Source organism: Helicoverpa zea, chromosome 15 (genome assembly GCF_022581195.2).
Source record: "Helicoverpa zea isolate HzStark_Cry1AcR chromosome 15, ilHelZeax1.1, whole genome shotgun sequence".
Taxonomy (NCBI): Eukaryota; Metazoa; Arthropoda; class Insecta; order Lepidoptera; family Noctuidae; genus Helicoverpa; species Helicoverpa zea.
The window spans coordinates 12,173,695-12,189,412 of record NC_061466.1 but is presented as its reverse complement, the minus strand read 5'-3'; the positions used below and the strand labels follow the sequence as shown (position 1 = coordinate 12,189,412).

At 39.2% G+C, this 15,718-nt stretch overlaps 1 protein-coding gene across 2 annotated transcripts in view; it reads left to right on the top strand.

The window, feature by feature from the left end:
- LOC124636876 (cytochrome P450 4C1-like) overlaps window positions 1-15,182 on the top strand; it is a 53,729-nt gene extending 38,547 nt beyond the window's left edge. For both annotated transcript variants that reach the window (XM_047173098.1, XM_047173099.1), the window contains exons 8-10: window positions 5,384-5,552; window positions 12,054-12,227; window positions 14,482-15,182. In XM_047173098.1, coding sequence (XP_047029054.1) covers window positions 5,384-5,552; window positions 12,054-12,227; window positions 14,482-14,639 — 501 coding nt within the window. In that variant the 3' untranslated portion in view covers window positions 14,640-15,182. The remainder of the gene's footprint in view (window positions 1-5,383; window positions 5,553-12,053; window positions 12,228-14,481) is intronic.
- Window positions 15,183-15,718: the final 536 nt, after the last annotated feature.

The following is a 15,718-nucleotide window of genomic DNA, read 5'->3' as shown; positions in this document are numbered from 1 at the left end:
TTCATAACAAGCCAAAATCCAAACCGGATGAAACAATATCAAATACCTGCTTAAACTCCTTAAACACCCCTAAGGCGAAAAGTACGTTATCCTGGAATTTCTAAAGACTCCTGTTTCGCGGAAACTAAAACCCAACTGACTTGCGCAATGGAAATTGATAGCTGGTAAAGATCTTAAGCTGAGTACAGACTAGGCATTTCCTACTACTTGTAGTTGTAGACGGGTAATAATGAAGTCCATATCTATTTTTGTTCATGGTGGCAGTTCTCTCTAAGGAGATCTGCCAGCTGCGTAGGACATGATGTATCAAGTACAGTCAGAAGCATTTGCACAAACAAAGGTGCACTCTCTGCTACCTTACTCTTATAAATCCGATAATCTCTTATAATCTTATGGCAATCCGACATGACCGGAGAAAGATCAGGCGCAGCCGCGCAGGACCGACATTTGCATGTTCTCCGATGCAAGGGTTCACTCACTAACTTCCAGACTATGGACTGCTATGTGAAAGATTTTTAAAACTCACAACGCGATTTCGGAAATCAGACCCCATTCATAGCATTTGCGCTATGTGATTTCTAGCAAGATCAATGAGGCGTTTTCGCTTGCAAAGCGAACAATAGAGTTCAGTACCTGTAATTCGCGTGTCGACTCCATTCATATACAAAATGTGTGTACGCGTAACCTAAACGTACGGTACGGCCTATACGTAGCTTTATAACCAGTTCGTGTAACGAGGCCTTAACTTGTCTCACTTAAACCCTACTTAAGCCAACAAGACGTATTGCTTGGCCTACGATCTTACATGTTTAGATGTTCTTGACGTGTATAAATTGTTCAGTGTAGTCGAAATAAACTACATATTTCTTAGTTACTTTGGGTACTTAGTACTTATTTAATCGTTGAGGGATGAATTTATAACTCTCACTTGTAGTTAATGACGAAAACGATCATCTCGACCTTCTACACGAACAATCTATTGGATCAAGGTTTGTATTAGACGATATCGCGGTTTCAATTCGTAGATATCTCAAAAACTAGCCAGGATTAGCTCAGGCTTGCCATAAATAGGTATTTCAAATAACCGACATCCCAAAAAGAAAGAGAGTTTCTCAATCCTGATGTTTGTATGTTTTAGCCTTCATTTTATTACAACTCATGACATAAAAGCGAAAAGTAAGGTATTCAAAGCTTAAATAAACCAAAATTTTACATACATTTAGTTTAGAAGTCGGACAGTCTGTTACCAGGAAATGTAGATAAACCATGTTAGATTTTAACCAGTAACATTTGTGGACTCTTGAGCGCATGCGTCATGTCTTGCGCTTGTCTGCAGCAGGGTCAGTTTCCCCACCAGTGGAAGATCGGAAAGCTGGTCCTGCTCAAGAAGGAGGGACGCCCCGCAGACTCACCATCTGCTTACAGGCCCATTGTGTTGCTGAATGAGGTGGGAAAAATCTTTGAGCGAATCATCGCCGACCGCCTAATTCAGCACATGACCGGAGAGGGGCCGGACAACCAGTATGGTTTCCGTAAGGGGCGTTCAACAGTAGACGCGTAGAGGGTCCTGGCGGAGGAAGCAGTCGCCCGGGGCGAGGTGGTCTTGGCGGTGTCGCTCGACATCGCCAACGCGTTCAACACCCTGCCCTGGAATACCCTATAGGAGGCGCTCCGTTATCATGGAGTGCCAGGGTACCTCCGTCGCATAATCGGGGCCTATTTGTCCGAAAGAGCTGTCGTGTACCCGGGTCGAGAAGGATGGGGTCGTCGAGAGATGACGTGTGGTGTTCCTCAGGGGTCGGTTCTCGGTCCTCTCCTGTGGAACATTGGATACGGTGCGCTTCTCCACGGCGTCAGCGTGATATGCTACGCTGACGACACGCTAGTAACAGCACGTGGGAAGACGTACCGACAGGCGGCCATTCGGGCTACAGCCAGTGTCGCGCAGGTCGTGGGTAGGATTCGGCGTCTTGGCCTCGAGGTGGCCTTGCACAAGTCTGAGGCCCTCTGCTTCCATGGGCCGAGGAAGAAGCCACCTCCGGGGTCTAGCATCGTAGTAGGAGGGGTCACCATCGCTGTCGAATCGACGATGAAATACCTCGGTCTCGTTCTCGACAGTTGGTGGGACTTCAGGCCGCATTTCCAACGTCTCGCTCCCCGATTGTTGGCCGCAGCTTCAGGCTCACACGCCTGCTGCCCAACCTCAGGGGACCCAATACCTCCTGCCGGAGGCTCTATATGGGGGTCGTGCGGGCGATGGCGCTCTACGCCGCGCCAGTGTGGGCGAACACCCTGACGGCCCGCAATCTTGCAGTGCTGCGAAGACCTCAGCGAGCGATGGCCATCAGGGTCATAAGGGGATACTGTACGATCTCCTTTGAAGCGGCATGCCTCCTAGCCGGATCCCCACCATGGGACCTAGACGGGAAAGTCCTCGCGGCACTCTATACATGGCGCGAGGAAGCAGTGCAGCGGGGTGAGTGCCTCGTGCCTCGACAAGTTGAGGCGCGCAGGGCAGAGCTCCGCCAGGTGTTAATGGTGGAATGGGAGCAGCGACTTGCGCGACCCACGGCAGGGCACGCCGTTGTCGCGGCGGTCAGGCCTGTTATGAAGGAGTGGCTGGAGAAAAGCCACAGCGCCCTCAGCTTTCGCCTGACACAGGTTCTTACCGGACATGGGTGTTTCGGAAAGTTCCTGTGTCGCATAGGCTGGGAGCTCACGCCCGAATGCCACCACTGTGGGATCTGCAGCGAGGACTCGGCGCTGCACACGTTGGTGGAATGTCCAGCATGGGCAACGCAGCGCCGTGACCTAGCGGCAGCATTAGATGCTGCGGGAAGTCTTTCGCTGCCGGCTGTCGTGTCCTGCATGGTCGGCAGCGAAGAAGGGTGGAACGCCGTCGCCTCCTTTTGTGAGGATGTGATGGTTTTAAAGGAGGCGGCGGAAAGGGAGAGAGAAACTGCCTCTTCCTCTCTCCCCGCCCGCAGCAGACGTGGTGGGCGTCGCAGGGTGGCTGATCTCCGGCAACCATAGGGCGCGGCCTGCGGGCGACAGACTAGGGGCGTCTGTCGTCCGATCAGAAACAGGCCTCGAGACGGTGGCGTTGTGTTGCGCGCGCCTCTCTTAGTGGAGTTTGCTGTGGCCGCTGGGTGACGGCCACAGAGGGTGACGTCGCCCGCCTTTGAACATCTGGCGGGCCAATACCTGTCGGGGATGCAGAAGAATGCTTTGGCGATACCCGTGCCCTCGACAATAGGTAATAGAAGGCAACACTGGGTGAGTTTTTTGTAAGAGTCCGGCACACCCCCTCCACCGACCCCAGGTGGAGGGAAGTCCATGAGGATTTTCCCCCTGCCAAAAAAAAAAAAAAACATTTGTATCGTACATAGTTCCAGAAACGGATAAATTGAGTTGAACTCTGTTTCTACGAATTATTTTCACAAAACACAGAATGTTTTTCATGTAGAAATATGCCTTTGAAGTTGTTTTTAGGGTTCCGTACCCAAAAGGTAAAACGGGACCCTATTGTTTTCGCTCCTCTGTCCGTCCGTCCGTCGGTCTGTCACCAGGCTGTATCACATGAACCGTGATAGTTAGAGAGTTGAAATTTTCACAGATGATGTATTTCTGTTGCCGCTATAACAAACAAATATTGAAAACTAGAATTAAATAAATATTTTGATGGGCTCCCATACAACAAAGGTGTTTTTTTGCTCATTTTATAAATAATGGTACGGAACCATTCGTGCGCGAGTCCGAGGTTTTTATGACCTCAGTATTGCCACGCCAATTTTTGTTTTTGTTTTTCACTAAGGCCTAAGCTAACCGACAGCAAAAACGTCAGCTTTTCTTAAAACCACTGTTCACTTTGAAAGTGGAACGTGAAAATTCCTAGTAATCATTTGTTTTAAGAAAAACAAACGTTTATGTTGACTGTGAATTTTAGCTTAAGTGGGTATTTTTTGCCGTTTGACTAGTGACCTCAGGGAATTACAGGAACTGAAATAAAACCTTCCATGTATTTCCGCAGGTCTTAATTAACTTAATTCTCTATAAAAACTGATTTAAATGTTCTTTTCTTGGGTTACGCTTAGTAGTAAAGGGCTTATTACACTTGACTAAATTCAGTCGAATAAATGATTCAGTCACTAAATTCAGACAAATGTAATCGCATTTGGGAAGGTAGGTTTCATTCAATCATTTAGAAACCTAATTAGACAAACCTAATTAGGCTACTGAATTTAGTCAAGTGTAATAAGCCCTTATGCTTTTGATTTGACCAACACAAACTACCTAATACATATTATAAAGCCAAAGAGTTATTTTATTTTAACGCGCGAGTCTTGGAATAACTTGCATGAGAAATTCGCTCAATGTGACATTAGATTTTTCGAGGCTACTTTTTATCTGAGTGCGCGGAGTAGAATCCATGGGATGGGGTGTAGCAGATATACAATTAGTAAACATATAACGACTTCATTGATCTACTGACCTAGGGTCCTTGTAAAACACTGGTACTCAACTGAATCTGGTAAGACTGGAAGCCAACCCCAACGCAGTTGGATTAAGGCTAAGCAGATTATGATGACCTAGGACTAAAGGCAACATAAGTCCACATAAGTGTTAAGATTACATATCTCTTACTTTCTAGGAATGTTTAAGAAAATTTTACAACGTTCCTCTAAAAAGTTTTTTATACTTTCAAGCGTCGGCAAGGGTTCCGTTAATCTAATCTTGCGTAACATTTGCCTTGAGTTACAACTTTATTGCCTTCCGTATCTTTTTTGAAATCCGCAAAAAAACTTTGGATCGTTCGAACTAATTTATGGCTCTTTAAACAAAATGTTGCGCACTTTTTTGGCTGTAAGTTGGCAAATTGCCCTGAAAATCCTTTTTGAGGTTGACATGTGTTGAGATAATATTAAGGGCTCAGTATAATTGAAGTTCGAATGGTTACAGTTATGATATGTCACTAGTAAGATCACGTCAGATAGAAAAGTATGGAAGAAGTAAACCTGCTGCGCTGACCCAATTAAAATTATGATAAGGGATGAATGGTTATCTATACAACCTATTTGGAAGGAAATAGAATAAACGTAGTTACCTAACAGGCATATCAAGATGTTGTTCACAAAAGTTTCTATGCATCGCAGGGAACACGCGTGTCACCCAGTAAATAGAATGGGATTATATGTATTATTAAGACTTAACTGTACGTTTGTCCATCTACCACCTGGGTATCTATTTTTATAGCTACCATTTTTTACCATATCTTATTAGGGAGGCGCCCATAACCAACGTGGTTTTTTGTTAGTTCCTAGATAATAAAGGCGCGGAGCCCGCTAGCTAGACTGGGTTTTTTTAATTTTATATTTTTCACCAGGACCGTATATTCGAAGAATGCCAGAAGATCTTCCCTGATGCTGAGAGCACACCATCGATGTCTGATCTGGCAGACATGAAGTATCTGGAGGCAGTTATCAAGGAAACCCTGAGGCTGTACCCCAGCGTGCCTTTCATTGCGAGAGCGATTACTGAGGACTTCATGTTGGGTAAGTTTTTTTTGAAAGATGATAGTAGCTGTGGTGGTTTAGTGGTTAAAGCATCTGCCTCTGAAGTATGAAGGTGGTTCGATTACAGAACAGGAAAGGCTAATAGAATTTTACTAAGTTGTATGTATTTTCTCAGTGTATCTTGGACATTAGTTATTGTAGAAATTAATGGTGAAGATTTAAGATCGTAAAGAAATATTAGGCTGCTTTTAAAGACGATGCACTAACATGCATTTATGTTAATTTAAGCACTAACAACATAAATTAACATAAACTAACTCCAATGTGAACTATGACGAACATATCTGTAATATTTAATTTTACTTTAGAATTAAAAAAAAAGCTTACAATATTAACTTTGAAATAAAATGAAAATGAAACAGCGTTTCTACAGCCATTCCACTTTAAAGAGGTGAAAAATTCGATCATTACTTTAGCTTCAACTAATCGCTTAAAACATTTATTTAATGGCTGAACATTAAATTCCTCATATTCTTCGTGTCACAAAAGTGTCCTATCAAAACTATTCGAGAAAAAGTTTTTATAAAGAGGAATGTCTTCAATAAAGGAACACCCGAAACGTGTTCAGCAAAAATATGATATTTCTGCAATCCTCCTAAATCCGTGATAAAAATAAACGTCCTTATGTTTTTCTATTTTATTCTCTTTTCTTGGGTTTTTTACTCACTTCTGCTTATGTAAGAAGTTCTTCAGTGGAGTTAATGAAGGTGATTCTAAAAAAAGGGGTGTTAGTTATGGTGTCTGCATGAGTTTGACAGTATTGGTTAAGTTCTGACCGATGCAAAAGAAGTATTATTAGACACTTATTATGGAAAATCTATCTAAAGGTAGTCTGACATAAGGGTTGATTTGTAAATAACAAAAAATTTGCCCTAGTTAAAATCGTCCTATGTATTATTTAATTTGTTTAAGTTACCTACATAAGAGAAGCTGAAGGAATTATGATTAATTCGCCCAATCTTACTAAAAGGATAGCTTAACGTTGATTGGATAACCCCAAGGGACAAATAAATTCTTCCTCATCTTTCTTACTCGATCAAAGTAAGGAAAAACTCCCAAGTTACAGGAAAAATTACTCGCGTGAGACAATTTCCGAAACAAACATGATGTATTCTTCACGAAAATCCTTACATTTCAAGATGTTAACTCGCTCATCTATACATATAATAAATCTGTAAAAAAACTGTGTCTGTACATTGAATATATTAAAAAAATAATAATTGGGCGGGGTTTAGAAACAGTAATGGAGCACAAATCCAAAAAAAAAATTCTGTCTGTTTGTCTGTATGTCTGTATGTCTGTATGTCTGTTTGTTTGTACACGCTAATCTTCCGAACTACTGAACGGATTTCAATGATTTTTTCTTTGTTGTATCAGTATTAAACCTGGTCAACATATAGGCTATAATTTATCTTCGAAACTTGAAGACCTGATGCAGAACTCCAACAGACCAACAAAACTATAAGAGATACAAAAATGGTGCCATAGCAAAAATTGTTTCATGTGATGAGCATTTTCAGCTGAGATAATAAATTTTAAGATCTGGAACACCTGATGTGGAACCCCAAGAGCCCAGCTTCTCTGTACCATATACAGGTATGACGTTTTAGCAAAAGTTGTTCAATTTGATAAGCACTTTCTATTGACTTATACAAATTGAAGATCTAAAACACCTGATGTGGAACTCCAGGGGCCCAGCTAGACTATAGCATATGAAGATATGAAGTTTTAGCAAAAGTGGTTCTATCTGATAAGGACTCTCTATTGACGTATAAACATTGAAGATCTGGAACACCTGATGTGGAACTTCAAGAGCAATACTACACTTGGAATGTATAGAAATGAATGTTATGAAATAGGTATGGTGAATCAAAAAAAGTAATTAGTCCGTCTTTTAGATAACCCTAAAATAATGGACACGTATTTTTCTTTTCTCTCTCACACAAACAAATAATAACGAAGATACAACAAAGCTTGAATTTCGTGTTAAGTCACTACTTAGTACAAATTTTACATACCTAGACGTGGCGTCACGAGCCCCCACTCTCCGACTTTGTTGCATTATATCTCATTATTATTTTGTATGTCTCTTCAGACCTCGGGACTACAGAGTTCCGAATTTTTGGGAGGCAAACGTGGGGCCGAAGCCAACACGCTGAAGCCCTTTTGAGACAACTTTAATGAAATGGTGACACAACACCGACGATTATCCCTTTATACACTATAGAAATGAACCCAAGGACAATCCCCGGTGGACGTCGTTAAAAAAAAGACAATCCCCGGTTCTGTGCCAAACTATTGCTAACTATGGAGGAAAACTACTTGGGCTATTGTGATGGGATGTTAGTGGATGACAATGTATTAGGTACATGTAAAAATGGCAGGTGGAGACTCGCCACCTCACTTACTGGGCCCCCGGGAACCAGTCACTGAATAGCAACAAGAGGGCAACAGGGACATGAGCGGCTGAAGGGTGAGGATACCTCGTCGGACTTTAAACGCAGATTACGCACCTACCCTCCGAGCAGGGCTACTAATCCTGCTCTAGCGACTCCACTCTGGACGGCCAAGCCAAGCCAGAGGCGTGAGACCTACCCCCGTCATGGTTCACTCCGACCGGACATTATACTCTCCCTGGAGAACTCAGTATATATAGCCCCGCGGGGTCGCTACTCCCCGTCATCAGCCTCAGATGTCCTGCGGTGCCTATATCTCATTATTATTGTCGTTATTATCTCAAGAGCCTTTGTCCCAATTATGTTAGGGTCGACTTCCAGTCACGATGCAACTGAGTACCAGTGTTTTACAAGGAGCGACTGCCTATCTGACCTCCACAACCCGGTTACCCGCTCAAACCAACACCCCTTGGTAAGACTTACTGGCTTCTGACTACCCATAACGACTGCCAAGAATGTTCAATGACAGCCGGAACCTACAGTTTAACATCCCCTCCAAATAACGGTCATTGGTATCCAAAATATACGTAGAAAGTATATACGAACTTAGAAAAGTTGCATTGGCAGGCACTTGCCAGACCTGGAATCAAAGACGCACGCTCATACTTGAGAGATTGGTTTTCTACCCACAAAACCACCACGACTTCCACTAAATAACCACGACTTTGTCATCTATTTAATGTTTTTTTACGTAATAATACGTGTAATATTTTTGCCACACACAACTTAAATGCGGACTAATTAGAATCACTACTTTTATCCCTATGGTCACGTCTATTGCGGTTCAGTTCTCAGCGTTTTGTTTAGTCTGCTGTGCTTTTGCCGTTAAAGTACAAAAATTAAATATATGGAACGTTTCTAATGGTTATGCGTATTCCGTTGTTTTCAAGTCAACGGGCCCTTAAAATTCAATATCAGACTATTCAGATCTTTGATTTTGCTGACCCCGTAGTCGCTGGCATAAGGGACAGGATCCGCGTACGAAGTCGCGGGCAGAAGCTAGTAAATAATAAGATACACGAAAGTCTAAATTGACATTACGTTATTAAATAAAATAATTTATCTTCAAAAGTAAGAGAGAGATTTGCGTCATCAAATGTTATATAAGGTACCTAAGAGCATATAACCGACAAGAACTGCCATGAGCACAAATATGTATGCAAAAAAGTACGCCAATTGAAACGTAGGGATCAAAGCAGCAAATAGTGTTAGCTTATTTCCACATTTTAGATCACTTTGTTATACACGTACACGACAAAATTGACAAACACAAGTATAAATTTTAATCACATATTACATAGATGTATGCGAGTATGTATATTCTCGTATGTACACCTATGGTAGGCACAGCAATTTCATCTCTAGTTGGTTAAGTACTCTAAGGGATGTACCTACCTACCCATTATGCAAATCTCTCGTGATGGACCAGAAATGATAAATGGCATGATTTAACATACATTGCGCTCCCAACTCGCACGGAATGGTATTATGTTAAGTCTTTGACAGCAGTGTATTCATAATAAGTGGAGTTTTGTAGCAAAATATCGGCATGACGAGGGGTAGCTTTATATTGTTTTTGTTAGAAATCTAGGTCGAGAGGAAACCGAATTACTTTTGAGATTGGGAGTTTGGGCTGACTTGCTATTTCCCTTAATCTGTAGTACTTACCTATGTTTCGTTGTCTCGTAGTGAAATCTCGGAAATGCATTCTAGCCCCAATTTATTTTATTGCTTTTCTAGACAGAAACTCTCGCAAAGCGTTTCCTATTTCTTTCTAAGTTATACATTTACGAGGTTTTCACGTGGCATCACATTAAAATTTAGGCGATCCGACATACATTAGGACTAATGCTTAGCATAATTAGTTAGTAGGAACGGACTCTGACGTTAATTATTACTGCAAAGGCGTCGCACACTTTAGAAAGCTTTTTAAAAACGAATGTGGTTTTAATGAGGTTATAATGGTTTTCAGAAAAGCGGGTGAGCCTTACTTGTGTGTGTAAAAATGTTGGTTCTTGCTCATTGTCTTTGTAGGCTGCTTTTAATTTTTAGTTATAGTAAGTACTAGCTGTTGCCCGCGACTTCGTCTGCGTGTGCAATATAGAATTTCCAATTTCGTTTATTTAATCATTCATTGCTCAACCCCCGTAGGTGATAGCGTGATAATATATAGCCTATGTGTTGAACCGGCCCCCAGGTAATAGTCATGCAAAATTTGATTTAAATCCATGCAGTACTTTTTGAGTTTATCCGGGACAAACATACAGACATACAGACAAAAATTCTAAAAACTACATATTTGGGTTCAGAATCGATTATGAATCACCCCCCAAGTATTAAAATATTCAATGTACAGTTTTGACTTTCCTATCATTTTATTATATGTATAGATGAGGGCGCTCAGAGTTATCCGAGTCAAGTTCTTAACATACATATAGGCGGAATAAAATATAGGCTACTTTTAAGAATTTAAGCGCCGATGGAAAAATTCCCAAGACGTCTTTGAAAATCAAAATTCTCCATTTTGATTTGAAAAATTAATTGAACATATTGTAAATTGCATTTTCACACGAATAGAATGGGTATTAAACACACACGTGATAACGAAGTCTGACATTCTGCTATGTTTGTAAAAACTCTAAAAAACCCACTGGAGAGTTTGTATACTCATCTCATGTGATTGGACAATTTTATTTAATAGCTACTTTGTCACCACAGGGATGACAATGGACTCATGTAGGTACTGTTAATATTTTCAGACTGTTTTAGTTCATACAACATAAGTGAAGTTATGGTTATAGGTAACTATTTTAATCAGTGTAAATCTTTGTTACGAAACGGTATTTAAATCATACTTCGAAAAGTTTCAGTTTTTTTCTGAGTTCGCAAAAACGAAGAGGTTTTGAAGAACGAAGAAAATTGAAGTTTATCGTGTGATAAGATCGTTGATATTCTTTTATTGTTTTAAAACAGTGTACAATTATTAGAAACCTTAATCATAGATGAAGATAGGACTTAACTAATGAAGCTCTGTATCAATTTATGCAGATCGGCTGACAACCCTATATTTCGATGAACAAGTGGCAATCACTTTTGAAATAAAATAAAGTACACAAATATCTTTTTAACGGCCCCTTGACGATTAAAATTTATCTCAACTCTAAGTAAAATCGAGAGAAGTTACCAATACTGCAAAGCCGGCCGAATTTGGCAGTTTCAAATTCGGCTAAAATTTCGATTGTAAATCATTTCCTGGTCTAAACTTCGTGTATAAATATTTTGAGTTGACAATAATTTTCCTGCTGAAATATTACACCCTTTATTTACTTCACAAACTTCTTAAGTTCTTATTTATCCTTCGAAAACGTATTTATCATACAACGGTTTTCCTGTATAGAGAGGGAGTGTCTTAGATTACAAAATAACTCTGTTTGTCTGTCTAACTGTGTAATAAGGTCAATGACTCAGTGTCTAGTCAATATTGGTGCTTTATCTTGGTCTTAGCTGAATTAGTTGATTAACCGAGATTGCCTAATTTCTTCATTAGGTTGTGCTTTTCTAACACTAGTTTTCTCAAGATTGATTCAGGGGCTAACTTTTGGTAATGGAAATTGTTTGAGGTACGGGGTTATTTTTCCTTTAGGTATTATGTTTAAACATTCATTAAGAGAATCTTTATTTTCTCAGTAATATTACTCATAAATGCGAAAGCAGATCTGTCTTTCTATACCTAAGGATTCCACGCATTACCGATTTTAATAACTGGCACTCAGGTAGCCGATAAAGGACACAGACTACTTTTTATCTGGAAGCGTAAAACATATCCTACGGGTATTGATGGAACCAGAGGAAGCAGCTAATTACCTTACCTATATTTGAACCATCTTATTTACTTTTTGATCAGGTGTCATTCTGAATTTTTACAGTTGACTTCGACACTAACTTATTTCGGAAATCAATAGTTCGGCTTTGACTGAATTTTCTTCACCAGCTTCTTACCAATAACATGATTTTCTTTCCCCAGATGATCTCCTAGTAAAGAAAGGGTCCGAAGTATCCATCCACATCTATGACTTACACCGTCGAGCTGACCTGTTCCCCGACCCTGAGGCCTTCAAGCCTGAGCGGTTCCTCAGCGGAGAACCTATGCATCCTTACGCCTTTGTGCCGTTCAGCGCTGGTCCTAGGAATTGTATAGGTGAGATTTTTTATGTATCTGTATTATAAAGATCAAGAATTTGGTTGGGTACGCGGTAATCTAAAGAAGTATCAGTTTGAAGTAGCCTTTCGATTGAAAAAAGATTAAAGCACACTGCAAATTTCAAGTTTATCGGTAATACCTAGGTATGGGATCATAAATCAGTGTGAAGATGAATGGTAGTACACAAATTAAAAAGATCAGGTATTGAGAAGGTAGCACATTACAAAGATCAGGTATTTAGCCAAGACCGAGTAAAAACTTGGATGGGAATCAAGATTTTCTTTAAAAAACCAACCATCGGGACAACTGTCGGTCACCCTTAAGCTACTTTTTCACTTGTCTAGCGGAACCTAAGTGAAACGGCTAAAATAAAATGTAAGTAAATTAAATGTTATTAGGGGCTAAGTTTGACTTAAGTTACGTATTGAAAAGGCAGACTATCTGATCTGAACCATGATACTGTAATTGTAGAGGTAAAGTTCGCTGCTGATGAATGCTAAGAAAAAGTCGTGACTTTGTAAAATATTACATTATCAAAAAATATAATATCTACGGTGATGAGCATTTCTTTTCAATGAAAAAACCTGACCTTTGTGCTGAGAATAATAACCTGGTATTTGGCTTTCATAAAATATTTTTTAATTTTCTAATTAACAAAATATATTTTGTTTTTGATATAGAAAATGAAACAATACTTAAATATCATTTTGCGTCCAATACCCTTAGGTTATTTTTATAACGTGTGGGCAGAGGCTTATATCAGTCTCTAACAAGCAATTTAAATTCATATTTAATAATGATTAACTTTGAGATATCTCGTGTAACATGTAACAACGGAAATAAAGCCCAAATGTATTCCATCAGGATTGCTCAACTTTTGTCAACTTTCCAATTTTGAGTTCGTATTTTAATTTGAATTTTCCGGAATGCTATTGGCTGTTGAAAACTTCTCCGCTTTAGCAGAGTCTGTGCCAAATAGAAGTCGAATAGAGAGAAATGAAAAAATAAAATAATTCTAGGGGTTTGATGAATGACTCCTGGGTTCTAACAGACTAAAAGCTAGGTCTCAAACCTACTCCACTTTATTATAAAACGTGGTCTTAAAAAGTACTCGGCTTAATGCTAGGCTTAGAGCACTAACTTTGTTCGAGACGATACCTAGTACACTAAAGCCGGTACTTTTTAGTACAAGATTTTATAATAACGTGGATTATGTAAATTAATAAAATATTTATATCTCATTGACATTTACATATTTTGTTTTGTCAAAAAAATATTTGTCTTTTCAACAAACCTACAGCTTTAGGGATATTAATGTCACGTTAACATATAAAATGCTTGTATTAGTAGGCGGTACAAATACAAAAAAATAACCATTAGGTACAAGATTACAAAAGGGATCCAATTGTATTGGAGAACATTGGTTAAAATAACAAAAGCTCTGTATTGCCAAAAAGCTTTCTGTATTTTTTATTTCATCTAAGTATCGGTTTTATCTTATTTTAGTTGAATAGCGTTGGAAAAATAACGGTAATTTGTTTAAATAGGTTGCTGTATTTTCTGTAGATTAAAAAACAATATATACCTGAAGCGTTTGAACTTTAAACTTCACTGTGTGAAATTACGTGTTTTCTGTTGGTGAAATTCGTGTTACAGAAAGATTAAAACTATTCTAGAGTTATAATTTTCTACATTCAAAATTAATCTTAGCAAAAAATATCGTTTTATTTTTTTTCTAAGAAACTCAAATCTATACAAAAAGTATTTAAAAATGGAACCTTAAATATTCTTACACTGAAAAAAAAAAAGCGTTAAAGTTTAATAAAAACCATCCCCCAAGTTATGAAGTTTTAGCAATTAAAAGTTTGTCAACGGGACCTTGTTATAGTCTGGTCTAAGTCTATCTTAGTTAAGTACTTAAGTACTACAAGCTTCAACCGAACCTTCCAGAATGTTCATTTCAAAAATAGCTTCAATATCCCAAAACAATTTAAAACTTCAGTATATTTTACAGCATTTTAGGTAAACTTCGAAAACCAATATAGTAGGTAAACCAATAAAAACGTTGGCAACCCCAAAATATTAAAAAAAAAAATCAAAAACGCATTTTACGACGCCAACCTTTGAAAACGAATATCTCTGATACTGGCCAAAACGAACACTAGTTGCTGTCAATATCTGTCAACATATTGACATTTTAGACAAGCAAGCTATCCATTGCGTTTTTTCTATTGTGAGATTTCTTTTCCAGGTCAAAGGTTTGCCATGCTAGAAATGAAATGTGTGCTGAGTGGAATTTGTCGTAACTTCAAGCTGCAGCCGCGCGTGAAGGGTGCACGGCCGGCGTTGTTAGCAGACATGCTGATTCGGCCGGCTGAGCCCGTCTATGTGAAATTTATTCGTAGATAGATTTATAAGTGATATAGGTGAGGGATTACACACTACCATGGCGTGCATAAAGTGTTGGGACGTTAAAATTAAGGTCTTGTTAGTTGAACATGAACGCTCAGGGTCTTATTGGACTCCTACAATTCTGAGATTAATAAATATGTACAAGAGTAATGTAGTTTGATGTGGTAACAAGCATAACAAGGCCTTGCTGTTCTAATTAAAGTGGAAAAGCAGAGGGAAAACCTAAACTAGTAGTTGTTAGCCACTAACGTTTTCCCTGCTGCTATCTACCTAAAAGTCGATATTCTATCTATTCACCTAGGTTTACAGCGAATGTTTTCAAATAATGTGACATGAGCCAGTAAAAGTATATAAAATAACAGTGTATGAGACACAATTGCAACATTCCGAAATCCATGGTAGTGTGTGATCCGTTCCGTTCAGATTTTTTCAAGGAATTTCGTACGTCCACGTGTAAAGCGATAAAATGAATGCCTGTATTAGATAAAATACATAATATATATCTAATGTAAGTAAGCCTTATTTTTTCAAATTATTTCAGAGAAAACTACCGGCAGCTGGTTATTGCAACTTTTTTTTTCACTTTCAGTAGAAATATACAGAGTTTTACTGTAAAAATTGTCTAGTGGTTTGTTCCCACTAGTTCTACTGCTTAGTTCTACCGTAGAACTAGTGGGAACTTTTTTTCCCACTAGTTCTACTAATTGAGGTGTAACAAAATAGTAGAACTAGTGGGAATTATGGTTTTTATTGGTATTCCCACTAGTTCCACTGAACATTTGCAGTAGAACTAATGGGACATTTTGTTCTACTAGATAGAAGAAGTACAGTCGACGCGCCTGGGTGACATCTCGCCGTGTCCGTGGCCCGTGTTTATCTGTAGTTGTGATTTTTATCAGAGCTCAAAATCGATAGCAGTCGGAATAACTTAGATTTTTTTCATGAATTTCAACAAAAAATAAATGTTTTTCTTTATAAAAGTACTAGGACAGCAGAAATGAAGAGGAGCTAGGTGGTGTTTAAAATCAGACATTGATATTTATCTACAACACTGCTAATGCTAATTAAAAGACATT